The sequence below is a fragment of the Armigeres subalbatus genome, chromosome 1, assembly GCF_024139115.2.
Source record: "Armigeres subalbatus isolate Guangzhou_Male chromosome 1, GZ_Asu_2, whole genome shotgun sequence".
NCBI classification, from domain to species: domain Eukaryota; kingdom Metazoa; phylum Arthropoda; class Insecta; order Diptera; family Culicidae; genus Armigeres; species Armigeres subalbatus.
The window spans coordinates 155,882,827-155,909,504 of record NC_085139.1 but is presented as its reverse complement, the minus strand read 5'-3'; the positions used below and the strand labels follow the sequence as shown (position 1 = coordinate 155,909,504).

Genomic DNA, 26,678 nt, shown 5'->3' with positions numbered 1-26,678 from the left:
ATATTTTCTTAACGAATTTGCTAAAGAACTATTGAAGGAATCCACGAAATAATTTTCAATGGAATTTTCAAATAAATACCTACTGTAATTTTCACATAAATTTCTAGATTTCTTCGGGAATTCATTCGGAAATTTCTTCAGAAATTCTCGCTAGAACTCCATTAGGGACAACTGAAGGAATTCCTTCGGAAATTCCTGCGAAAATCCGGACAGTAGTAAAACAAACCCCTGTTTTGAATGCCGAAATTTCTCCAAGAAATCCTCCAGAAATTCTTTCGGGAACTCCTTCAGGAATAATTTATAAAATTACCCCAGTAGTTCATTTGAAATATAAACCCAAAAATATCGGGATTGCAGTCGATCTATCATCATACTTCTTTGGATATTCTCAATAATTTCTTGGGAGTTTACTTTTAGGACTTGCTTTGAAAATTTATCCAGAAATTTCATAGAGTATTTATCCAGGTGATATTTCATGAATCTATCCAAAAGTTCGTTCGGAAAATCATCCAGATAATTTTGCGTAAAAAAGATACCCCCAGAAATTAATTCCAGACCTTTCAGACATACCTTCAAAAATTTCTCCAGGAATTCCATCGTAAATTTCTCTAAGTAATCCATCGGAAATTCCTCCAGTGATTTATTACTAAATACCTCAAGGAATTTCTTCAAAAATCCTCAGCAACTAAATCTAGAAACACCTTCAGAAATTAGGAATTCTTTCGAAAATTTCTTACAAAATTTGGCTAAAACTATTTTAGAAAATCCTCCTTTAGGAATTCATTTAGCAATATGCTCAGAAATTCTTTCAGGTATTTCATTCCCACGGCTCCCGTAATTCCGCCAGAATTACTTTCAGGAATTTCCAAACAAATTCCTAAAGGAATTTCCAAACGAACTTGAAATTCTTGAATTTCTCTATAGAACCCTCCAAAAATTCCTTTGGAATTTCCTCCAGGGATTCTTTCGGCAAATTCTCAGGAAATTACTTCGGAGATAGATACAGAAATTCTTTTCGAAAGCATCTAGATATTCTTTCGAAAATTCGAAGAAGAAATTCTAGATTTTTTTCTGAATTTCCCAAAGGAATTATTTTACTAATTCCTGTAGGAAAAGCTTTGAAGTTGCATCTTGAGATTCCTTCGGAAATTCCTCAAGAGATTCCTTTTTCATAACGATTTAAACAAACAAAATCTTTGGAAACTCCTTTGGAAATTTGGTCAGAATTCCTACGGAAAATTCTTCGGAAATACCTACAAAAATTGTATCAGGAAAACCTTCCGAAAATCCCTTAGGAGATTTGTTTCGGATTTTCATCGTAATTACTTTAGAAATTCCTGCGGAAATTGGTTTAGAAATTCCTTCGAATTTTCTTTAGAAATTACTTCAGCAATTATTTCAGGAATTTCTTATAGAAATTATTCCAGTAATTCCAGAAGACAGCGGCCCTCAGCCTTTCTCTTGGGAGGTACCCCTTCGAACTTTTGCATTCACTGAGGTAACCCCTATTTTTATCGCCATTGATTACCCAAAATCTTTTGTTGTTCCGTGAAACTCTCCAACTCAAATTAAGTTTATACGTCAAGCTTCCTACAAGACTTTGAGGATCGATCCTCTTAAATGAAGGCTTCCGAGCCTTTTGAAAGGAGGATCCCGAGACGCTTGAAATGACACATGTGAACCTGTTAAAGAATGCTTCCGAGCCGTTTGAATGGTAGTCTCTGAGCGTCTTAAAAGAAGGCTTCCCAGTCTCTTAAAAGGAGGCTTCCGAGCCTTTTGAAAGGAGGATTCCGAGGCTTTTGAAATTAGGAAACCAAACCGTTTGAAATGTGGTTTCTGGGCTTCTGGAAAGTGGTCTTCCGAGCACCTTGAAAGAAAGCTCCCAAGCTTTTCAAAGGGAGGATTCCGAGTCTTTTGAACGGAGGATTCCGAGTTGTTGTGGATATAACTGAAATGAGGAGTGATTACACGACACAAACCTCTTGAAATAAGACTTCCGAGCCTGTTGAATGGATGCTTCCGAGCCGTTTGAAAGGTCTCTGAGCTCCTTCAAAATAGCTTCTGAGCCTTTTGAAAGGAGGACTCCGAGCACCTTAAAGGAAGCTTCCGAGCCCTTTGAAAGGAGAATTTTGAGCCTTTTAAACAAAGAATTCCAAGCCTCTTGAAATGAGGCTTCCGAGCTGTTTGAAATGTGGTCTCTGAGCTTCTTTGAGCCTTTGCAAAGAAGGATTCCGAGTTTTTTTTAAATAAGGCTTCCGTGCCTCTTAAGAGGAGGCTTCCGAGCCTTTTCAACTGTAGTGAATAGATGGACTCGGAGCTTCTTGGAAGGATGCTTTCTTGTCTCTTGAAAGCAGGTTTACGAACCGCTTTGAAGGGGGCTTAAAAGACTGTTGCAAAGGAGCTAATAAGATTTCTGCAACTCGAATGGGGACTTCCAAACCTTAAGAGAACCGCTGCCTTGAAAGATCCTTGCAGAAAGAAATTCTTGGAATTCCTTCAGAATTTATTCAGAACTTCATCCAGGAATTCTTTCGATTGTTTTAGGAGTTCCGGACATTCCTCCTAAATTTGCCCATAGCACCCTCCGTGGTTACGCCACTGCTGTACGATTTTCCAGAGGAATGTATTTATGTATTTGTTATCACCGTCTCGCAAGCATTAAAACTAGTCTACATACTGCATCTTAACTTAGAGCCTTAATCATATTTTTAAACAATTTTTTTGACATATTGCAATCAAAAACATCACTAACGCTGTTAAACAAACGAAGACATTGATCAAATGGGCTGTTAAGCTCTCGTTCTCGCAGTTGTCAAGAAGGAGCTTGAATAGCTACGTTATCCAATAATTCAATGCAGTCGAGATTTCCGCTCAACAATTCCTGGAGGTACTTCTAGAGGAATTTCTGGAATTACTTGAGGAGGAATTCCTGGAAAAAGTTTCGAAGAAATTTCTGAAGGAATTTCCGGAGGAACTTCTGGAGTACCTTCGTGAGGAGTTCCTGGAGGAGCTTTCGGAGAAATTCTTGGATATACTTCCGGAGAAATTCCTGTAGAAATTCCTGGAAGAACTTCCTGAGTAATTCCTGGAGGAACTTCCGGAGAAATTTCGAGAGAAACGTCCGGAGGAATTCTTGGAGTAATTTCTGGAGTAATTCATGGAGGAACTTCCGGAGGATTTTTTGGACGAACTCCTGGAGAAACTTCTAGAAGAATTATTGGATGAACTTCCAGCGGCATTCCTGAGGAACTGTTGTCGGAACTTCTGAGAGAGCTTCTGGAGGAATTCCTGAATGAACTTCCGGAAGAATTACTGGAGGAACTCTCGGAGGATCTTTTGGATAAACTTCCAGAGGAACTCCTGTAAAAACTTCTAGAAGAATTCCTGGAGAAACTTTCGGTTGAACTCCTGGAGAACTTCGGGTGGAATTCCAGGACGAATTTCCGGTGGAATTCCTGGAGGATATTCCGAAGAAAATCCTGTAGGAACTTCTGGAAGAATTTTTGGAGGGCAAGGCTGGGTTCGATTCCTGGTACCGGTCAAGGCACTTTTCGGGTTGGAAATTGTCTCGACTTCCCTGGACATAACAGTGTCATCGTATTAGCTTCATGATAAACGAATGCAAAAATGGTAGCTTGGCTTTGAAACCTCGTGGTTGATAACTGTGGAAGTGCTGAATAAACACTAAGTAGCGAAGCGGCAATGTCCCAGTGGGGAATGTAATGCCAATAAGAAGAAGAAGACATGTCTGATTTGATCTAATAATCCAACTCAGATGCGTCTTCAATAGCTGTTCCGTTCCAGGTCATCCAAGAATTCCAAGGAACGTCATCCAAGGTCATCCAAGAAATAGGCCTTGAGGTCTACACGCGTAACCAAGGGGCTGTTATCTCTTTCTAAAAATGGCTCATGCCCTTTTGAATCCAATAAATTAAATTAGATACGCCTCCAATAATAGTAGATACGCCTCCAAAATGTTTCATGTCCGTAGATCCAAATAGGATATGCCATCAATTTCTATTTCTATTTCTATTTGCATGAGTATATATCTCCAGGTTGACAATCCAACGTCTTTGTTCGCAAGGCTAACTGGAGACCCCGTACTGCTAGCTGTTTTTATTCAAATTACTTTTAAAATATTTGAGAAGTGATCCAAAAATTTCTTCGTATGCTCTCCCATGTATTTTTGCCTTTCTCGTATACTAAGTATACGGTAAAGGCTATATGATCGCTCCAAAAACAAACTTTTTATAGAAGGCCCGGAGACCCATAGTGTTATATACCAATCGACTCAGTTCGACGAATCGAGGTGATGTCTGTGTGTGTGTGTGTGTGTGTGTGTGTGTGTATGTGTGTGTGTATGTGTGTGTGTGTGTGCGCAAAACTACTCAACAAAATGTCACTCATTTTTCGGACACTTATCCTCAACCGATTTGCTCGCAACAAGTTGCATTCGACGCAAAATCCTGTCCCATTGATTCCTATTTGAAATTGGCCAGATCGGACTATGGGATCGAAAGTTATGGCCAAAATACAAAATCATACGAAAAAATCGCGTAAAAAATGTCACTCATTTTTCGGGCATTTATCCTCAACCGATTTGCTCGCAACAAGTTGCATTCGACGCAGAATCCTGTCCCATTGTTTCCTATTTGAAATTGGCCAGATCGGACTATGGGGTCGAAAGTTATGGTCAAAATACAAAATCCTACGAAAAAATCGCGTAAAAAATGTCACTCATTTTTCGGGCACTTATCCTCAACCGATTTTCTCGCAACAAGTTGCATTCGACGCAGAATCCTGTCCCATTGTTTCCTATTTGAAATTGGCCAGATCGGACTATGGGATCGAAAGTTATGGTCAAAATACAAAGTCATACGAAAAAATCGCGTAAAAAATGTCACTCATTTTTCGGGCACTTATCCTCAACCGATTTGCTCGCAACAAGTTGCATTCGACGCAGAATCCTGTCCCATTATTTCCTATTTGAAATTGGCCAGATCAGACTATGCGATCGAGAGTTATGGCCAAAATACAAATTCATACGAAAATATTGCGTAAGAAATGTCACTCATTTTTCAGGCACTTATTCTCAACCGATTTGCTCGTAACAAATTGCATTCGACGCAAAATCCTTTCCCATTATTTCCTATCGAAAATTGGACAGGTCGGACTATGGGATCGGAAGTTATGACCAAAATACCTTTTTTCATAAAAATCACAAAAAATGTCACCTATTTTTCGGACACCTAACCTTGATCGATTCACACGCAACAAGTTGCATTCGATGCAGAATCCTGTCCCATTGTTTCCTATTGAAAATTGGCTAGATCGGACTATGGGATCGGAAGTTATGGCCGAAACACCATTTTAGCCTTTTTATACGAAAAGGCTGTATTTTCGCTCCAAAAACCAAACTTTTACAGAAGGCCTGGAGACCCATAGTGTTATATACCAATCGATTAAGCTCGACGAACTGAGATGATGTCTCTGTCTCTCCCACTTCATACGGGAGTTTGGCAGAAAGACGGTCATGAGATTTATATCATAACAAATTGCCCTCCGCTCGCGTGATGGGAATGACATTTTCGTTTTCTTTTTGTGTAGTCGGAGCTTCAGTTCAACTAACATCCAAAAGTGATATCCTTAAAATATATGACTGGTGAAATAAAACAGGGTTATGTACGTCAAAAAGATTGGAAAAGGAAACAAAAATGTCGAAATTCTTATTAGCATATTGTAGATCGAGCTGAAAACCGAACCGAGGTCCCGCGAAATCGCATTTCCGGATGTTGCAACTGCATCGCGAGTAGTGCGCAACTGTGCCATAGTCGGGCACCACTCGCGATGCAGTTGCGACATCCGGAAATGGGACAAAATATGATTTTCGGTTTTCAACTGGATCTACAATATCTTTGCCATAAATAATCTGATTTTCATAGAACGGATAAAGAAATTTGTCTTTTTTACTCCTAGCCACTAGCTCATCTTTTTTCAAGCACACACATTTTACGAAGGTCGAGAAAGGCACCATCACCGCTAGGTGGATTAATCTGGGTTTTGTTTTTCAAAAATCATGTTTTTGTTTTGTTTTCTTCATACAAAACCAAATCTCCAATTACTTTCAAAGAAAACAAAAAGCTGATCATACTGAAGGTTGTTGGGTTTGAATTTGGGGCTTTCCAAGGCACATGAATCGCGCTAGCCTCACTATACACGAATGCATGACTGGTAACTTGGCAGAAACCTCAAATATCCTAGCTATGGGATTTCCAGTGAAGACTGCGATTCTGGTGGAAACCTGATACCACACATTGTGTTTTTAACTTCAAATCGGATAACATGTAGTGCCCACTAGTCGACATTTTTAGACAGCTGAGTTAAGAAAATCGTTTTTATTGTCACATGCTAAAAAACATCCATTATTTCTTCATATGTAGTATGTGAGTCATATTATGCGAGTCAATAACAGTCTGATACGCTTGAGGTAGCGACTACCAATTATCGTTTTCGGTTAACTACGCAAAAGTGTTTCATGGTTATCGATTCGCTTTGGATACGTCCAAAGGCGTTCATACATACAATTGAAAAAGCTGGCACTACGAAAAAGAAGCATACCGCGGGTGAATTGTTCTGGCAAGTCGTATTTTATTAGCACCCTCAATCTCATTTGTATGGAGGAATGCATACAGCTAAGGAAAGAGAGAGGAGGAGATTGTCTTGAACTTGGCCGGCCTTTTCTATGGCTATTGTTATGGGTGGTACCAGACATGGAAAACAAACGAGTCTTACATTCGAGTGACACGTTTTTTCATGATTCCGTTAGCGACGAACCCTATAGCCATCGATCGATCGATGGTAATGCCGCTGCTTGGTCCAATTTGGAACAAGCGATTGATTATGCAGCAAAATTTATCGTTTAAATATGGTAACTAGGTTATTCATGTACCTCCTAGACTTATCGTCCTATATTTAACGTAACGGGTTCAATCATAGCTGTTATTATGGTCTAGGGTTGATCGGGGATGATCAAATAAAAACAATCGGGGCTCAACATTTATTACAGCGTACAACAAGGGTCCTGAAGAGTATTTCCAATTTTTGAAAGTGAGAAATTCCAATTTCAACAGATCTCATTTCCGATCACAACCGGCCAGAGCCGGGACCCTACTTTGCCATTGTGCGAGACAATGATCTCAATCCATTTGACCGAAATATGTATCGATGTGGAGTAGATTGCATCATAATTGTTTCGGTCGTGAGCATACCGGCCATTATGTCGTTCAACTGGTTGCCCTTGCACGTGTGCATGTCCTGTCTGCTTGATACTCATAAATACACCGCGGTCATGCCGCAGTGCAAGTTCCGAAAAGTGGTCGATAACAGCCTAACAGCCGGACAGTGCAACGTTATGTGCGCTTCAAAATGTCGCCGATGTAATTTGTGACTCTAAAGCATTGATTGGTAGACGACGCCTTTTTCGAAAGTTGTTTCCGACAAAGCGAGACAAATGAAATGAAACTGAAAACCAGCCTAGTGATATAAGCAAGAAATGCCGACTTGACAAGGTGGTTTAACCTTCGCGTCCTGTGGGTTGAGTGTTTATTTGGACTACAAGGAATACATGCAAGGTCACCAGAAAAAGTGTAATCAACTGTGCTGCAAACAAACAAATCAAAATCATTTGTTTGTTTATAATTAATTAATGTCCATTTATTTAAGTCGTACAACAAAATGTTATATTCTAATTTGTTTGTTATCAGTCTAGAAAGCGAGTTTTATTCTATTCACTATCATATCACTATCACTATCAATCAATAGGTATATATTTATACCGATCTAACATTCTATTTATTTCCTCGTTTCGCCGCTCATCTGATATGAAGGTGCATTTTGACAGGCAACGGTAAATCGAGTAAAGTCCGAATTATTGAAGACGACCTCGAAAAGCGAGTATCTGTCATGTAAATCACCAGATATATTAGAATAACATCAGTAAATCGCTAAAAGCCAGGGGTTTAGCTCTATCTACAAAACCATTTCAATCTAGAGCATTTGTTCAGTAATAAGAATTTCCGTGTGTTCCTCTCACTACCATTGTTCACCACTTCATGAAGAGTTGGTGCGTGCTTAAACCCCGAACTCGATATTTCCAGCAATCAGTTCAGCCTAGGACAACGAGCACCGAGGTTTTATTTTTTAACGAATTGCTTTCGTTATTGCTAAAAGTTGCTTTCACTACATAGAGTTTAGCCTCAAACGGAGTTCGAAATTTTAGTCTTTTAACCATCTGCAGAGTAACATTAATTGTTTTATTCCTGAGACTGTTGTTGGCAGCGAGGACTAAATACGATGCATATTTAATTACCAAAACTCATTGCACTAGCTAGAAAAAATGATTAAGTTAGGGATCTGTTTGGTAGATTTTACACCGTAACACACTACGTAAAATTGATCTACCGTTCTACGGGGAGCAAATGAAGTTAGTGAAGTGAAATAGAGGGTTGTATTCTGGATGAATATCCTATTCTCGATTTTCTAGATATCGACGGAAATACTGGATTTTATTTAGGGAAATTCGGATCGAACATCTTTTAGAGGTGATACAAATAAGTATTTTATTTACTATGTGGTTTTATTTGAAAGTTTTAGCACACCTACAAAACAAATCATAAATTATTGTATAAAACCTTGGCATTAACAATTCTGCAAGGTTTCAATACAAAAATGTTAGCTTTTCTACAGATCTTTTTCTTCTTCTTATTGGCATACCCACACTGGGACTGGAACAGAGCCGCCTCGAAGCTTAGTGTTCATTAAGCACTTCCACAGTTATTAACTGCGAGGTTTCTAAGCCAGGTTACCATTTTTGCATTCGTATATCATGAGGCTAGCACGATGATATTTTTATGCCCAGGGAAGTCGAGACAATTTTCAATCCGAAAATTGCCTAGACCGGCACAGGGAATCGAACCCAGCCACCCTCAGCATGGTCTTGCTTTGTAGCCGCGCGTCTTACCGCACGGCTAAGGAGCATTTCTACAAATACTGTATTAAAATGACGCAAAATTGTAAGATTTAAATGCAATGCAACTGGTGATATTCGTCTCCTTTACGATAACTCACGACGCTTGAGTGGAGCAAGGATGAAAAGGACTTTCCTGCATGGAATATCAGATCCCCATGTTGCAAACTTTGTACAAAATTTGTCAAAATCAATTTCTGTATCCGGTAGCTGTCCCCCGGGTCCGGACAATTAGTTTGATGTGATCAAATAGTCATTCACCTGTTTACTTCAATTCAATTGTTTTCTCTTGCTGGGGTATCAGGAAGCCACAGAAATAAGCAGAAACAAAAATTGAAGATGTCAGACCGCATCGTGCTTTCGTGCTGTGCGGTTCTTTCTCTCTTTGCGGAAGGATGTTTTTAATACTACCCGAAGCTATTTTAATTTCAACAGTGCTTCTCAGCGCTATTTGTACCCATTGATCCCGTTACGATCTTTGCAAGGACCTGTGCCTTCGTTTTACGTTGGACCCGTTTGCGGAAGTAAAATTCCGACAAGCGGTGGTAATCCTGCAGGGACACCGTTTTGGGAAAAAAACCTCTTAGAAGGTCACGTCTCCACGCTCAGCAATGAGCATTAATAAAAACAAGAGGAAGGGGGAGTGACCGCCGATAACGATACCAGCAGAGAAATTCGGAGGCGCATAGTGGCTGGAAATCGTACGTACTTTGGACTCCGCAAGACGCTCCGATCGAATAGAGTTCGCCGCCGTACCAAACTGACTATCTACAAAACGCTTATAAGACCGGTAGTTCTCTTCGGACACGAGACCTGGACGATGCTCGTGGAGGACCAACGCGCACTGGGAGTTTTCGAAAGGAAAGTGTTGCGTACCATCTATGGTGGGTTGCAGATGGCGGACGGTACGTGGAGGAGGCAAATGAACCACGAGCTGCATCAGCTGTTGGGAGAACCATCCATCGTTCACACCGCGAAAATCGGAAGACTGCGATGGGCCGGGCACGTAGCCAGAATGTCGGACAGTAATCCGGTGAAAATGGTTCTCGACAACGATCCGACGGGAACAAGAAGGCGAGGTGCACAGCGGGCAAGGTGGATCGATCAGGTGGAGGACGACTTGCGGACTCTCCGCAGACTGCGTGGTTGGCGAAGTGCAGCCATGAACCGAGCTGAATGGAGAAGTCTTTTATGTGCAGCACAGGCCACTCCGGCCTTAGTCTGATGATAAATAAATAAAGGAAGGGGGATTCTCTGAATTCTCCACTTCCTTCAAAGAAACAAGGTTTCAAGACCGTCCTGCCCAAGCGCGGAAAAAATAGAAGGAAGCTGGAGACTTCAGATATTCCTTCTAAATCTAATGTTGACATTGTTTCTTCTCCTATCGAGCTGAGAAATCAGATCAATTTTATTAATAATGAAATTGAGCAAATCGAATCTACCTTTAGCCCCGGTGATTCGATTCATGCGAAGAAACAAAGGATTCCGCCAATTGTGGTATCTGTTGCCGAGTTGTCTGGCTTCCGGAATGAAATCTTGAGTAACCTTCAGGGGATCAAAGTTACATTTCAGATTGAAAGGAAGGGTGACTGCCGCGTTTTGCCGGGATCCTTTGACAATCGCAAACGTCTTCTTCATTATTTAACTGAGAAGCGCCATAAATTCTTCACATACGACGACAAAACTGAGCGAATGTTCAAAGTCGTCTTGAAAGGTCTCCCCAGTGATGATAAATCACTGGATGAGATTAAAATTGAAATTTCTCAATTACTTGGATTTTTACCAGTTCAAGTAATTAAGATGAAAAAGAAATTCCACTCTGGTTCTTCCCAGAGGGGCATTTCTCAAGAATTTTATTTAGTTCATTTTAACAAAAAGGAACTAAATAATATGAAAAGTTTGGAAAAGGCCTGTATTATGTCTCATCTCCGTGTTACATGGGAACATTTCCGCAGGCCTGGGGGAAATTTCCAAAACCCCACCCAGTGCCGCAAGTGCCAAAAGTGGGGTCATGGAACCAAACATTGTCACATGGATGCTAAATGCATGATTTGTGGTGGAACCTCTCACGCCAAGGACGCATGTCCTGTGAGAGAAGATTCCCATAAATTTAAGTGCGCAAATTGTGGGGGCAATTATAAATCCAATTTCTGGGAATGCCCTTCACGCAAAAAAGTTTTGAATTCCCGTGCAAAATTAATGACGAGAAATTCCAATCGAATCCTAGATTCGACGGGTAGAAATTTTTCAAACGCGCAAATTTCGAAACCAGTTACCGGTCGAGCAATTCATACTCACCACAATTCACAAACAAATTTTGCCGCTCGTCAACGGTCAACGTAAATTCCAATTTTTCCAATGTATCTACGTATGCAAACATCGCTGCTGGTAGACAAAATTTCTCTTCTCAAAATGAGGTTTATACCCATATCCCAACGGAAAATAATGGTCATGTTGCCGATTCAGGTAGCATGACTGCTTCCGATTTTGATTTTTTAACTGAACAATTGCATCACATGATTGATGCAATGTTCAAAGCAAATACCATACCTGAGGCTGTTCAGGTTGGTATGAAGTACACACAAAAAATTGTTATCGGACTCCGTTTCAATGGATCCAAATAATTGTGTGAAAGTTCTAAATTGGAATGCTCTGAATTATTCAACTTCCTAACAGTTCATAATGTGCATATTGCCATTATAACAGAAACTTATTTAAACCAGGACTCTCCATTAAAAGAGATTCAAATTATTTTATCCACAGAAATGATCGTCTTAACAGCGCCTGTGGTGGGGTCGCCATTGTCATCAATAGACGTATCAAACATAAATTATTTTCTTCGTTCGAAACCAAAGTTTTTGAAACCTTGGGAGTTTCTGTTGAAACAAATTTTGGACAATTTTCCTTCATTGCAGCCTACTTGCCTTTTCAATGCAATGGGCAGCAAAAGAATTTGTTGAAAGCTGATCTTCAAATTCTGACTCGCAACAAATCAAAATTCTTCGTAATTGGTGACTTCAATGCCAAACACCGTTCATGGAATAATGCTCAAAGCAATTCCAATGGTAAAATTTTATTTGAAGATTGTTCTGCGGAATATTATACTATTCATTATCCCAATGGACCAACTTATTTTTCTTCCAGTTGAAATCCTTCTACAATTGATTTAGTTTTAACGGATTCAAGTCAGCTGTGTGGCCAATTGGTAACTCATGCTGACTTTGATTCTGATCACCTTCCTGTGACGTTTGAAATCTCACAAGAAGTCATTAATAATCCAATCAGCTCTACTTTTAATTATCATAGAGCTGATTGGGATTTATATAAAACGTATATCGATAGGAATTTTGATGTTGATATTCCTCTCGATACCAAAAGTGATATTGATAATGCTATCGTATCTTTGACAAATTTAATTGTCGAAGCCAGAGGCATTGCAATTCCTAAATGTGAAATTAAATTCAACTCCATTATTATTGACGACGATCTTCAGCTACTGATCCGTCTAAAAATGTGAGGCGAAGGCAATACCAAAGAACTCGCGATCCCGCGTTGAAAGTTATTTGGCGAGATTTGCAAATGAAATTAAAAACGTTTCGCTATTCTGAGAAATACCAACTTTGAGAATAATTTCTCGAAGCTGGATCCCAGTACGAAACCCTTTTGGAAATTAACGAAAATTCTTAAAAAACCTCAAAAGCCAATTCCAGCGCTTAAAGAGGGAAATAAAATTTTATTAACAAATGGCGAAAAGGCTCAAAAACTTGATCAGCAGTTCGAGAGTGCCCATAATTTTAGTCTAGGTCTCACTAGTCCAATTGAGGATCAGGTTACACGGAGCTTTGAAGACATTTTCAATCAAGAGAATGTTTTTGACCCTTCGTTGGGAACTAATTTGGATGAAGTGAGATCTATTACTAGAAAATTTAAAAATATGAAAGCCCCGGGTGATGGTATTTTCTACATACTTATCAAAAAACTTCCTGAGAGCTCTTTATCCTTTTTGGTTAATATATTTAACAAATGTTTTCAATTGGCATACATCCTAGATAAATGGAAAAACGCCAAAGTTGTTCCTATTTTGAAGCCGGACAAAAATCCAGCTGAGGCTTCTAGTTATCGCCCAATCAGTTTGCTTTCTTCAATAAGCAAACTGTTTGAAAAGATTATTTTAAATAGAATGATGGTTCATATTAATGACAATTCTATTTTTGCTGATGAGCAATTTGGTTTTCGACAGGGGCATTCAACCACTTATCAGTTATTAAGAGCTACGAATTTAATTCGGCTCAACAAATCTGAAGGATATTCGACTGGAGTTGCTCTTCTTGATATAGAGAAAGCATTTGACAGTGTTTGGCATGAAGGTTTGATTGTAAAATTGTTGAATTTTAATTTTCCTCTGTACATTATTAAACTGATCCAAAATTATTTATCAGATCGCTCACTGCAGGTAAACTATCAGAACTCTAAATCTGATAGATTACCTGTAAGAGCTGGTGTTCCCCAAGGCAGCATACTGGGGCCCATATTGTATAACATTTTTACTTCTGACTTACCTGATTTACCACCAGGGTGTCAAAAATCTTTGTTTGCAGATGACACGGGCCTTTCAGCCAAAGGGCGAAGCCTTCGTGTCTTTTTTAGTAGATTGCAAAAAAGTTTGGATATTTTCTCCACTTACTTGCAAAAATGGAAAATTTCCCCGAATGCTTCCAAAACTCAGCTTATAATTTTCCCACATAAGCCGAGAGCTTCTTATTTGAAACCTTCTAGCAGACATATTGTCACTATGAATGGGGTTCCAATTAATTCATCTAGCAAAGCTAAATATTTAGGACTTCTGTTAGATCAAAAATTAACTTTTAAAAATCACATTGAAGGCCTTCAAGCCAAATGTAACAAATATATTAAGTGTCTATATCCACTTATAAACAGAAAATCAAAACTTTGTCTTAAGAACAAACCTTTGATTTACAAACAAATTTTTAGACCTGCCATGTTGTATGCTGTGCCAATATGGACTAGTTGCTGCAATACCAGAAAGAAGGCACTTCAGAGGATTCAAAATAAAATTCTGAAAATGATTCTGAAGTTGCCTCCGTGGTATAGTACCAATGAACTTCATAGAATTTCTAATATTGAGACATTGCAACAAATGTCCACCAAAATAATTTCCAATTTTAGACAAAAATCGTTGCAATCTTCTATTGCAACGATTAACTCCTTGTACCCTTAATATAAAATAGGTTAAGTTTAGTTTAAGTTGAAAACATTGTAATTCCTGCATGGTTCAATTCAACCAGAGGAAAAAATTCTAACTGCCAGAGGCAATTTAAATGTATTATTAATAACTAAAAATATGACATAGCAAATAAGGATGATAGTGTTAAGAAAACACGGAACACCTACTCTAAGAGATGAATGCATGTATTAGATAATTAGCAAATAAAATTAGTTTAAAAAAAAAAGAAGATGTCGTTAAAATTGAGGGAATTTTGAGTAGGATGTAATCTCAATTTATTATATTCTTGTAGAATCAAATAATTTCTTCTGGAAATATAATAAAAAAGTATAGTAGGAAAATATTACTATTCTAAATCATATACGTTCCGACACACCGTCAGGTACGGTTACCACTTTGCGCGGTCTCGACGAAAAAAGCGATTTTCCGTGTGTTTCGCGATTGCCGCGGCCGAACCCTTGTCGGACTAGTGCGGGAAGTAATATAGAAAAGTCCAACAGTGAAATTCCGGTGATAATCGGTGAAAAAACGGAGGAAAAAAGTGATTTCGATTGTGCTTCAAAGGCTGTGCAAAACAAAACAAATCATATTCATCCGGCTGCACGACTGGTTTCATTGATTTTTTTTTGGTGGTGTGGTGGACGGTGCGTCCAAAGGGAAACCTTTTGGGAAAAAAAAGGGGCGAAAAGTTTCTAAGAATTCGCAAATTATCTGTAGAAGGAAAGTAAACGATCGATATCTGAAGGGTATTACAGTGCATTTCGTAAGTGTGTATTCACAGTGCGGCACACAATTTTGTGAACACATACAGAAAACTAACGTCGAAGGGATAAAACAGGTAGTTTATTTTTATGTTAAGACCTTTTATGTTGATTTTGGGGTAGGCAACGGTGACCGCTGCCGACTGAGTAAACCCGACGTAGAACGTGATGCCGGCCGCTAGTAGCGGCGACCCGGGAGGGTCAGTCAGACGAAGAGTTCCAACGTATATGGACCCGACCAACAAGTTTGGTGAACTGACATTCTTACTGCTGACCGTGAAAGATGGTGTATCGCTATCGTCAAACGTGTATACTGTTGGAAAGTCAGTTGAAGCCTGTGCCGGTGGACTGATTGAAAGCGCTAGATCCGAAGCACAAGGATCAAAATACACACTCCGCGTTAGAGATCCAGCCCAAGTCGCAAGACTCCTCAAGTTAACGAAACTCATCGACGGAACAGAGGTAGAGATAGTTCCCCATCCGAGTCTAAATACTAGCAGATGCGTTATCTCCTGCTACGAACTGATTCACATGGCCGAAGAAGACATCCTAGAGGAGATGGCCACCGATAACGTCATCCGTGTACAGCGGATTACAAGGAATGAAGGTGGAAAACGTGTCAACACGCCTGCGTTGATTCTTACCTTCTGTAAGACCACGTATCCGGAACATATTTTGGTCGGCCGGCTAATCAATGTTCCTACTCGTCCATACTTTCCGAATCCCATGCTGTGCTATGGCTGTTTCAACTATGGTCATACACGCGCTCGTTGCCCTGGACCGAAATGCTGCTATAACTGCTCAGGGGAGCTCGGTGGGTCCCACGGAGAAAATGAATGCGATCAATCCCCTATGTGTCGTAACAGCAAGGGAATCACAGACCAACCAGTCGTCAGTGCCCGGTGTACAAACAGGAGGTTGAAATCATACAAATAAAAGTTCGCGACAATGTGTCTTTTCCGGAAGCTAGAAAGCGTGCTGAGTTGCAAGCCAGAGGTAGCTACGCTCAGGCAGCATCACAAGAATCGAAGGTAGAAGCGATAGAGAAAAAGTTGAACGAAGTAATAGCAGCCTTGAAAGCAAAAAGTGATGAGCTAATCAAAATGCGCGAGGAAAGTAGACAAAAGGACGAAAAAATGCAACAGATGCAGAACCGCATTACGCAGCTGAAGTTGCACATCACCAGCCAACAGCGTAACGTCAACAACCAAAGTAGTAGCCAAACAAAATGTCATCAGCAACCAAAACTCACTAATCAGTCGCAATGCAGCCAAGAAAAATCGCACCATAATCGAGAACAAAAAGCAGCTCATACGCAAATAGGCCCAACAACCCGATCTAGGAATAACTCCCTGTAGTTCAGGAAACGAAGCGCGGACGCCATCTGAAGCACAACAACGGAAAACCTGTCACGTCACCAGAAACTAGCCCACCTCCTAAGAGATCAGCAACAACGTCGCGCCCCATCGAGGTAGAGTACTGCAGTGAAGAGACTGAGGAGTCGACATCCAAGAATCAACACATTCGATAACTTCACTCATCAACACCGTTTGGATAATAATGACAACCCACGCACGAACACGGACAACGAGAGCAATCGGGCAAGTGCAGCAGGTCGAAGGAACTATCCGGGACGTCTTACCCCAACCCGTTGATAGTGAATTCACCTCTGTAGCCGATGGAAACAACAATGTAATCATAACTCAGCAAACTCGAGAAAGACAACAGGGAGAAGGAATGGCCCTTCTGTGCCCTGGCCGCTACTCTACACAAACAGATGGAATCGAACTCACGCCAACAAAAAACCATTCAGCACCAATTTCTTACACCACATCGAGCAACGAAGCAGTCGACTATACTACACAAAGTCTTTCCCCAGTGCCGGCTGTTGCCGGTAGTTCTGGAAACAACAGTGTAGTAGTTTCGGCAATGGCTGGCACTGTGGGGCAAGACGTCCCACAGGTCAGTCTTATATATTCCCATCCGTTGGCAGATTCTGCTGCGCCTGATATATTTACAGGTTACCGCAAAACGTTACTTCCATCCCTGGAGAAGGACCATCCAACATACGACGAGCGAATATTACACAAAGCATTTCCCCAGTGCCGGCTGTTGTCGGTATTGGTAGAACAAGTGTAATGGTTTCGACAGCGGCTGGCACTGTGGGTCAAAACGTCCCACAGGCAAGTTCTAGTTTTTCTCACTCTCTAGCAGAAACTACGGCCCCTTCTCCTTTTACAGCCGACCCTTCGCACCGAAGAGCGCAGATGCGAAGAGAATCTGCTTCTTCTTTATCATCTACAACAATATCTGCAACGAACGGTCGCTCTGGCGGCTGCTTTGCCCTGCAATGGAACCTGCGTGGACTCCGAGCGAACATTAACGAACTGAAACTTCTCATCGCCGACCTTGAACCATCAGTCATTGCGCTCCAGGAGACTAAGGTCAACCAGACGGTCGTATCGCCGAATCTAATCGGCAGGAATTATACGTTGCTCCTACAATCGAACAACGTCCATTATTGGCAACACGGAGTTGGCCTTGCTATCCGGGAAGGCATTCCCTTCGGGCGTTTGCAAATCAATACCACCTTAAATCTTATTGCAGCACGTGTTCACGCACCAATTCAGATAACTGTTGTGTCAATATATATTCCGCCGAGCTCTGTTCAGTGTCAGACAGCATTGAGTGAACTGTTTGAGCAGCTGGAGGGTCCGGTAATATTCCTGGGTGATTTCAATGCCCATCATCTCGCGTGGGGTTCGCAGTCGTGTAGCACACTTGGCCGTTTCATCGCTGAAACTTCGTTGGAAAAACATTTGGTTATCCTGAATGATGGCTCCCCAACTCGAATCGACCCAGCAACGGGAAGAACTTCGGCAATCGACGTCACGCTCTGCTCAGAAAGAGTAGGCCACCGATTCCCCTGGCGAATTCTGACGGACACGCATAACAGTGATCACTTCCTGATCGTGGTATCTATCCCGGGATGATGGTCACACTTGCAAATGACGCGACGTAAATGGCTCTACGACCAAGCAGACTGGTCGTTGTACGAACGTATCACCGCCGAAACTATTCACCCAGATGTCGATTGGGATGTCGACAACTTCTCAGAGCACATAATAGCAGCAGCAACTAAATCCATACCACGAACTAGCGGCCGTCGTGGACCAAAATCGGTACCATGGTGGTGCCCTGAAGCAAAGGAAGCAATTCGGTGGCGAAGGAAGTGTCTAAGATCCCTTCGACGCCTACAAAAAAACGCTCCTGATCAACCCGAAGCTCTGGCGATGTTCCAGGAAGCCAGGTCGGCAGCACGAAAGGCGATTAGGCAAGCAAAACAGCAGTCGTGGGAGAATTTTGTGTCGACAATATCACCGAGTAGTACGACGACGGAGCTATGGAGAACAGTGAATACCTTGCGTGGCAGTAGGCAACAACGAACTGTAGTACTCAAGCAAGTGGACGGGTTCACGAATAACCCTGAAGAAGTAGCGGAAGAACTAGCGACGTTCTACAGCCAGAGATCGGCAACCTCCAGCTACCCTTCATCATTCCAGAAGACAAAGGCAGTAGCAGAACGAAGGTCTATAGAAATTTCGCCCAATACCGATGATGAGTACAACATAGACATCACCCTGAATGAACTATTGTGGGCCCTCGACAAAGGGCGAAGTGTCTCTACAGGTTCCGATTCGATAGGGTATCCCTTGCTTCAACGTCTACCCCTATCCGTGAAGATAACACTCCTTAAATTGCTCAATAAAATCTGGCACAACGGTGAGTTTCCTGACAGCTGGCGAAACGCCATTGTCGTTCCCATTCCAAAACCACACTGCCACGAGCCTGGAGCCGATTCATTCCGACCAATATCGCTCACTAGCTGCATGGCGAAGCTGCTGGAGCGGATAATCAACCGCCGATTGATAACTGAGCTGGAATCAGCTGGACGGCTTGATAAGCGCCAACACGCTTTCCGCTCAGGCCTTGGCACCGATACCTACTTTGCCGAACTGGAGAGATCACTACCAACCGTTGACGAGCACTGCCTGATAGCCTCGCTGGACCTGTCAAAGGCATATGATACCACCTGGCGGCATGGCATACTGCGTACTCTTAAGTCATGGCGGATACGTGGTCGGATGATAAACATGCTGCGAAGCTTTCTTTCGGAGCGAACGTTCCAAGTGTCCGTGGGAGGACATCTGTCTCGTGAGCACCAACTGGAAAACGGAGTACCGCAGGGATCAGTTCTCTCCGTAACGCTATTTCTCGTTGCGATGCAACCCATCTACCGAATACTGCCGAGCGGAGTTGACATTCTCCTGTATGCGGACGACATGCTTCTCGTTGTACGTAGACATGAAACCGAAGTACTGCAACGTAATCTGCAGGCTGCCGTCAAGGCCGTCGACAAATGGGCCAAGAGTGTCGGATTCGCGGTGTCAGCAACGAAGTCTCAAATATTCTACTGCAGCCCGAATGCGCGTCGTGAACCAGCGCAGAATATCACCATTGACCGGAAAGCCATACCAAGGACAAACAGACTGAGGATCCTGGGCGTAACCTTGGATCGAACGCTGACCTTCAAGCCACATTGCCAGATGATGAAGAAATCATGCGAGTCTCGACTACGGATTCTGCAAATAATCGGCGCCAAGCTTCCGCGTGGCCACCGAACGACTTTGCTGCAGGTCGGCTCCGCCTTAGTGACCTCGAAACTTACCTACGGAATCGGTCTGGTGAGCTTAGGAGGTCCAGGAACATTACAAACACTTGCTCCCACTTACAACAAAATGGTTCGGTTTGCTTCCGGAGCCTTCGTGACTAGCCCGGTAAACTCGATCATGGCTGAAGCGGGAACTCTCCCCTTCGAATTACTGGCGGCGCAGTTTATAGCGCGTATTGCTATCCGAATACAAGCTAAAAACCGAAATAACGATACCCTTCCTATAGTTCCACGAATATTCGATCGTTTGACTGAATTGACGGATACAGCGCTCCCCGTAATTAGTCGCCTTACTAGGTATGGTGATCGTGAGTGGAATTCTCGAAAACCGACGATTGTGTGGGATGTGAAGAAAACTGTTCGGGCAGGTGACCCCCCGGAGAAAGTACGACCAGTTGTTCAACAGCTACTAGCTTCCAGGTTCCACCACTCGACAATTATATACACTGACGGTTCCAAGAGTGAAGATGCCGTAGGAGCCGCATTATACAACACTGGGTTCACAAGGACGTATAGCCTTCCGAAAGAGTGCAGCGTTTTCTCTGCGGAAGCATACGCCATTAAAATGGCCGTTTCGATCCCAAATATTGAAGATGTGGTGATCCTTACGGATTCGGCTAGTTGCTTGCTGGCTTTAGAAGCAGGTAGATCCCGACACCCGTGGATCCAAGATATTGAAAACGTCATAAAACATAAAGCTGTACGATTTTGCTGGATTCCAGGGCATGCTGGCATCACTGGAAACATGGAAGCTGATCGCCTAGCTAACGAGGCGAGAAGCCAACATCCTATGAATATACCCATTCCAAGCGAGGACTCACTGAAAGTTGTGAAGCATGCCATACGTCGCCACTGGGACTACGAATGGTACGAATCCAGAGATGCAAAATTAAGAGAAGTGAAAAACGACACCTATAGATGGACAGACCACAATATCACGATGGATCAGCGCGTTTTAACGCGATTGAGAATCGGCCATACTCGATACACTCACTCGTTTCTTCTAAAAAGGAACCCCGCCAATCTGCGAATGCTGCGGAACCGTGCTGGATGTTCGGCACCTTATTTTAGAATGCAAGAAGCACGAAAAGGAAAGACGTGAAAATAACATCGGCGATAGTTTACGCGAGGCCCTGGGTAATGCAGAAACTTCAACTGAAAACCTATTGAATTATTTACACCAAACACAATTGTACGAAAAACTTTAGAATTGTAAGAGAACTTATTTTTTGACACAAATGCACCCCTCTGGTGTAACGTGTCAGTAATAAACAAACAAACAAACAAACATTACTATTCTAAATGATGTCTTTACTCATGTAATAGGAACCACGTCATATTTGAACATGATGCAATGATGTTCAGTATTCGGGACACTAGAGTCATATACCAGAAACTGTTACTCATATGAAACAAAATCCTGACACATTGGAATTGCTGCAACAAAACCGATCTGAATTGTGCTACTAGGGCACTTTTCTGAACCGTGACAATTTTATCCAAAATTCATCATCAGAATACATCGTCGAAAAACGATTTCAAATGATCAAATATAGTTTATACGAATCATCAATGATCATATTTTGTGTATATGGTATACACGTAAACATAATCCTGATAATTAGAGAGTTTTTCGTTAAATAGCTCATGTGTCCAGTACTGACTGAGGGATCTCCTCCTATATTGACCAAATTTAATTCGCAACGAGGTTGACAGTGCGACTCTATTTGAACGTTTCTATGTTCCCGAGCTTGTTTTGCGGATCCGACAAATGATACAATTTGCCAAAGAGGAACACAAGCTATGGAGCAAATGACCCTATGGTTTCTGTGTGTAGAACATTCCGTGAAGCATATCATCTATTCGATTTCAATACGTTAGCTGAATCGGTTTGACAAAACGCTTGAGGATGTCACGATTATTTAAATAATCAATGATATTTAAGTAATAATTTCATTGAGACCAATATGTCAGATGGAAAAAAATAATAATAATTTTATAGGTTTCTTAGAATTCAATGTTTTGCTTTCAAAACTGTTTTTTAATTTGTTCAATCGAGGTATTCAGGTCTTATCGATGATGAATCTTAAAGTTGTACTAAAAACCTTTGGATTTAGATCCGCTGAGTCACATAAATGCTATTGCGTTCAAAATCATGGAAGAGTAACGTCCTTGACTTCGAAACATTGAAACCTGGAGTAGCAAAGAAAGGTTTAAGTCCTATGTAAAAAATGCGGCGGGTTCTGGCATGAGGAGGCAAGCTGAAGTACTGTCAATAAGAAGCTTTCAATGAGTGAATTCGAACCTCTGAATCCTGCTCTCCTTAGCCGTGCGGTAAGACGCGCGGCTACAAAGCAAGACCATGCTGAGGGTGGCTGGGTTCGATTCCCGGTGCCGGTCTAGGCAATTTTCGGATTGGAAATTGTCTCGACTTCCCTGGGCATAGAAGTATCATCGTGTTAGCCTCATGATATACGAATGCAAAAATGGTAACCTGGCTTAGAAACCTCGCAGTTAATAACTGTGGAAGTGCTTAATGAACACTAAGCTGCGAGGCGGCTCTGTCCCAGTGTGGGGATGTAATGCCAATAAGAAGAAGAAGAAGAAGAATCCTGCTCTATGATAATGACTACTCTCCCGTATCAAGAGAGAACGAGTTTTTTTTTCTTCACGTCTATGGAGACACCCGGTTGTTTGTAAAAGTGAGTACTCGAAAGAGAAATAATTGGCCTTTTAGACAGTGAAGCTAATCGATTAGTATTGGGAGCAGAGTGCTAGTTCATAAGACTCCTGAAATTTATAATATTATTATCAGATGTGTACGTTGGGAATGCATCAGGATCAACTGTATTGTCAAATTTTGCGTTACGTATATTAGCTAGACTAATGGCTGACAGAAAAGAATCAAGTCCACCGCAGAAAGACATGGCAGCACGAAGAGAGTTTGATAGCTGAAGTGCAAGACAACGTTACATATCAAAACGACATGAGAAGGTTTTATGTGACGGTCAAAGACGCCCAGCACAAGACAGCGCTTATTCCCACCATGTACAATGACCGACAGGGAAATTTTGTTTTGAAAATTTGGGGACAGCCATGTGGAAGAAGCACTTCCAGGATTTCTTGATCGATGAGAAGGAAGACACTTCCACTGACAACTGCTGTTCGGACGAAAGTGAGCGAAACCGTAACCCTCAGATTAAGGAATGTGACCTCGCCGAATTCGATAGATGTTCGGATTTCCCGCGACCTTTTCGATTGTGAAAACAATTGCGAGAAATAATTTGACAGCTCTTCGTGAAAAATCGGGCGTAGCCACGACTCTCACTTTCCCAATCTTTCCGAAGCTCTCCTTGGACTCGACCTTGATCGTCATTCCGCGAAATTGAGCAAACCAGGAAAAATCGCGAGTTATCGTTTTATAGTAGCTCGATTGCTGTTGCTTTGCCTTGACCTATAATTTGGCATAGTTGGACTTTGACTTTTTTGGAATTTAATGAGTTGTCGATAATTATTCATTATTTTAATAAAGCATTTCTTTGCATAATGTAGCAAAGGCTACAAAACAGAATGGACATAGTCGACGACGGTCAAGCTGTGGAACCACAAATGCTGGATAAGATTGAGAAGATTTTAAATGAGTTGAAAATGCAGACTCACCATCTGTTCAATGATTTCAAGGCAGTGTACGATTCAGTGAAAAGAAATAAGCTGTGGCAGATTTTGTCTGAACCTAGTCTGAACGTCTGAACAAGCTTTTCCAGCAAAACTGTTTCCGACTGGTAGTCAAGTAGTCGGATTGCAGACGAAGTGTCATTCAATCAGCCCTGTGCATGGATTGAATCCTAAAGAGAAAGAGCAAGTCTTTCACTTATCATCTCTGTATAGATATACGATAGCATACCGCGAGAAACTTTTTTCGCAAGCTGTCATGATAGAGAACTGATTCGGGATGCTATACCCCATGATTAATTTCTTTTAGAAAGCTCCAAATCCGGGGAGCACTGGCTCTGATGATGCATTTCAACTTGTTCTACACATCTGTGCAGTAACCAACACGAAAGGTGCGAAAACAAAGCGAGATTTAGTTTTTGCCTTAGAACAGTTTTTGTCTCTCTTTTAACGTTGTTCGTTATCTATTAAGAGCGATTTCTGCAAACCCTGGCCACCAGTTTGATTTTGTGAATTTCGACCTTTAAGCTATTCGACCTCGCAGTTTTTATGAATTTTAACGTCTTAGTCCAACTATGATTCCCTCATACAAGCTAGTCAATAACCATTTTTTGTTCTATTTAATTACAGATGCACAGCAGTTCAAATGCCCCCCGAAGGATGGTCAATATGAAGATACCGTTCAGTGTGACAAGTTCTATGAATGTTACGATGGGCGTGCCACCGAAAAGTTATGCCCAGATGGCTTGGTGTTTGATCCTCTAATCAGAAAAATCAACAAATGTGATCAGCCATTCAACGTAGACTGCGGAGACCGAGTAGAATTACGTGAGTGCCGACTGGATTGACTAATATTCTTCTAAAACCAACTCAATTGCTATACATTATAGAGCCACCAAAGGGAAATACGCTATGTCCACGAAAGAATGGATTCTTTGCTCATCCTGACCCTGCCGTTTGCAACGTGTTCTACAACTGCATTGACGGTGATGCTAACGAAATCAGCTGCACGGCTGGTCTGCATTTCGACGAATACACTGGCACCTGTGTGTGGCCCAACGATGCCGGTCGTACGGGGTGCAACCCTGGAGTTAACAGTAAATGTTAACCATTTTGAAGTACTTGGATCATTTTATTAACAGTGCTGAAATATCTTGCAGCCAAGCTGAAGGACGGATTCACCTGCCCAAAGGAGCAGAGCACTGACAATTCAGGGCAGACTGTTGCTCATCCCAAGTACGCTCATCCAACCGACTGTCAACGATTCTACGTATGTCTGAATGGCGTGGAACCACGTGACCTTGGATGTCAGGCCGGTGAGGTATACAACGAGGAAACGCAACGGTGTGATGCCCCAGAAAATGTCCCTGGATGGTAAAAAGTTTTAACGAACAGCAATCAAATACAAACAATTCTAATGATATTTCTTCGTTTTAGCGAGGACTGGTACAAAGATAGTGACGAGAAGAAACCATAGACTGCTGAGTAGAGAGTAAGTCATCGAAAATTTTCATTTTTTATCATCCATAAGACTACATCAATCAAATTGGTTAAGATAATAAATAAACCTTTTTACTTAAAACAAAATCAATGTTTGCTTTTTACTAGTTCCACTGAATCCCACGTTGTTTACTATTTATAATTTTGACTCAGCTTGTGGCAAGGCGAGTTAGTGCTATTCCTTTTTATTCCCGTTTGTACTTGACTCGAATTGGTCAAATAAAGAAGCGATAAATAATTTCCAAGAGTTGAGTCCATCCTAAAAAAAAGTTCCTACTTAGGAAACATTTCACTGATACAAACGCATCTTAAAAGACATGAATCAAGTGCCAATTTTTGTTGGTCCTTTTTGCTAATTTTTAATAGCATGAATATGAAAAATATGAAGTAGCCCTACTTAATAATACATTGAATAATCACCATAGTTGTTCCATTAGGCTTTCAGCGATCGTGTACGTACACGCACGTTTCACTCACACTTTTACTCGGTTTGTTTGCAACCATGAGCAGCTGTCACGGCAAAATCAAATGGGATTGTTTGCAACCACGAACCTGCGTTCGTGTTGGTGAGAAATGTCGGAAATGTCGATAATTAGGGTCTTTATCATGTTCTGGTTGAGCCTATTCATTCATTACTTCTAAAACAAATAGATTCGGGGGTGTATTGGTCAAATACCACTTCTTTAGAACATCAGCTCATTAGGTTTTCCTAAGGCAAATTTCCGATGACACTGACTTATACTCGTTTGAATCAGAACCACCACAGAAGTGACAGATGCTGAAACCGTGTTTTCAGCGCGTTTAATTACTAGCACCTTTACCATGCGATTTAGCGTAATGGTATTTTCCAGACATTTTATCAGTAAGTTGATGAGCTTTTTGGAAGTATTCAGCGTAATGATTGGGGAGTGTGCTTAAAAAAATATTTTTCGGCTTTACAACATACAAGGTTTGTGTCTTCGCAAAAGTTTTCTTTAAAAACTTTGTCGTCTCTTGAAAAACTCGCCAAGCTCATTTTTTTTAAATTTTTTGCGGTTTGTTACGTTAGCTCCTTAAAATGGTTTCGTTTCGCCCAAAATTGATTTATTCTCTGATTAGTTTTCGAGTTATGCAGAAATTTCTGTTTTATTTGTATGGGAGCCCGCCTTTCCAGAATGGGGAGGGGTTTAGAACCACCACAGAAACATATCTTCCCTTCCGAAACTTCCACATGCCAGATTTGGTTCCATTCGATTGATTAGTTCACGAGTTTAGAAGAAATTGGTATTTCATTTGTATGACCGCCCCTTTCCAAAGGGGGTTTAAGGGGCGAGTCTATAAGGTTTAGACAGACAGAAATTCATTTTTATGTATATAAGAAGAAAAAGATAGATTTTTTTAATTCTTCAGAAAGTTTTAGATCAGAGCTACACAAACTTTTTGGTGATGTGACCCTCTTAACAAAGTCTTACATTGCTTGCAAGCAGGTACATGTACAGGTACAAAAAGAATAGATTTTTAGAAATTGGATATAAATGAGTTCGCGTTAGATTAAGTAAATCATAACAAATTGTTTCATAACCCTTTATTCTGATCGCAAAATTTCTGCAGTTTTTGATTCTATTTCTGAGGTAGAAACCCAGATTTAGCAATCATGTTATTATCTTTCTTGAAGAGAAAAGTCATGTTGAAAGGCTTCAATTTCCTTCAAAAATAATCGTTCGGTTTTCAAAGAAATTATTGAGTTTGTTCATTATCGGTTGA

General features: G+C 41.2%; 1 protein-coding gene across 1 annotated transcript in view; it reads left to right on the top strand.

Moving 5' to 3' along the window:
* The window catches only part of LOC134205357 (protein obstructor-E-like), a 49,497-nt gene extending 24,475 nt beyond the window's left edge, over nt 1-25,022 (top strand). The window contains exons 2-5 of the mRNA XM_062680539.1: nt 24,066-24,263; nt 24,326-24,532; nt 24,596-24,809; nt 24,873-25,022. Coding sequence (XP_062536523.1) covers nt 24,066-24,263; nt 24,326-24,532; nt 24,596-24,809; nt 24,873-24,912 — 659 coding nt within the window. The 3' untranslated portion in view covers nt 24,913-25,022. The remainder of the gene's footprint in view (nt 1-24,065; nt 24,264-24,325; nt 24,533-24,595; nt 24,810-24,872) is intronic.
* Nucleotides 25,023-26,678: the final 1,656 nt, after the last annotated feature.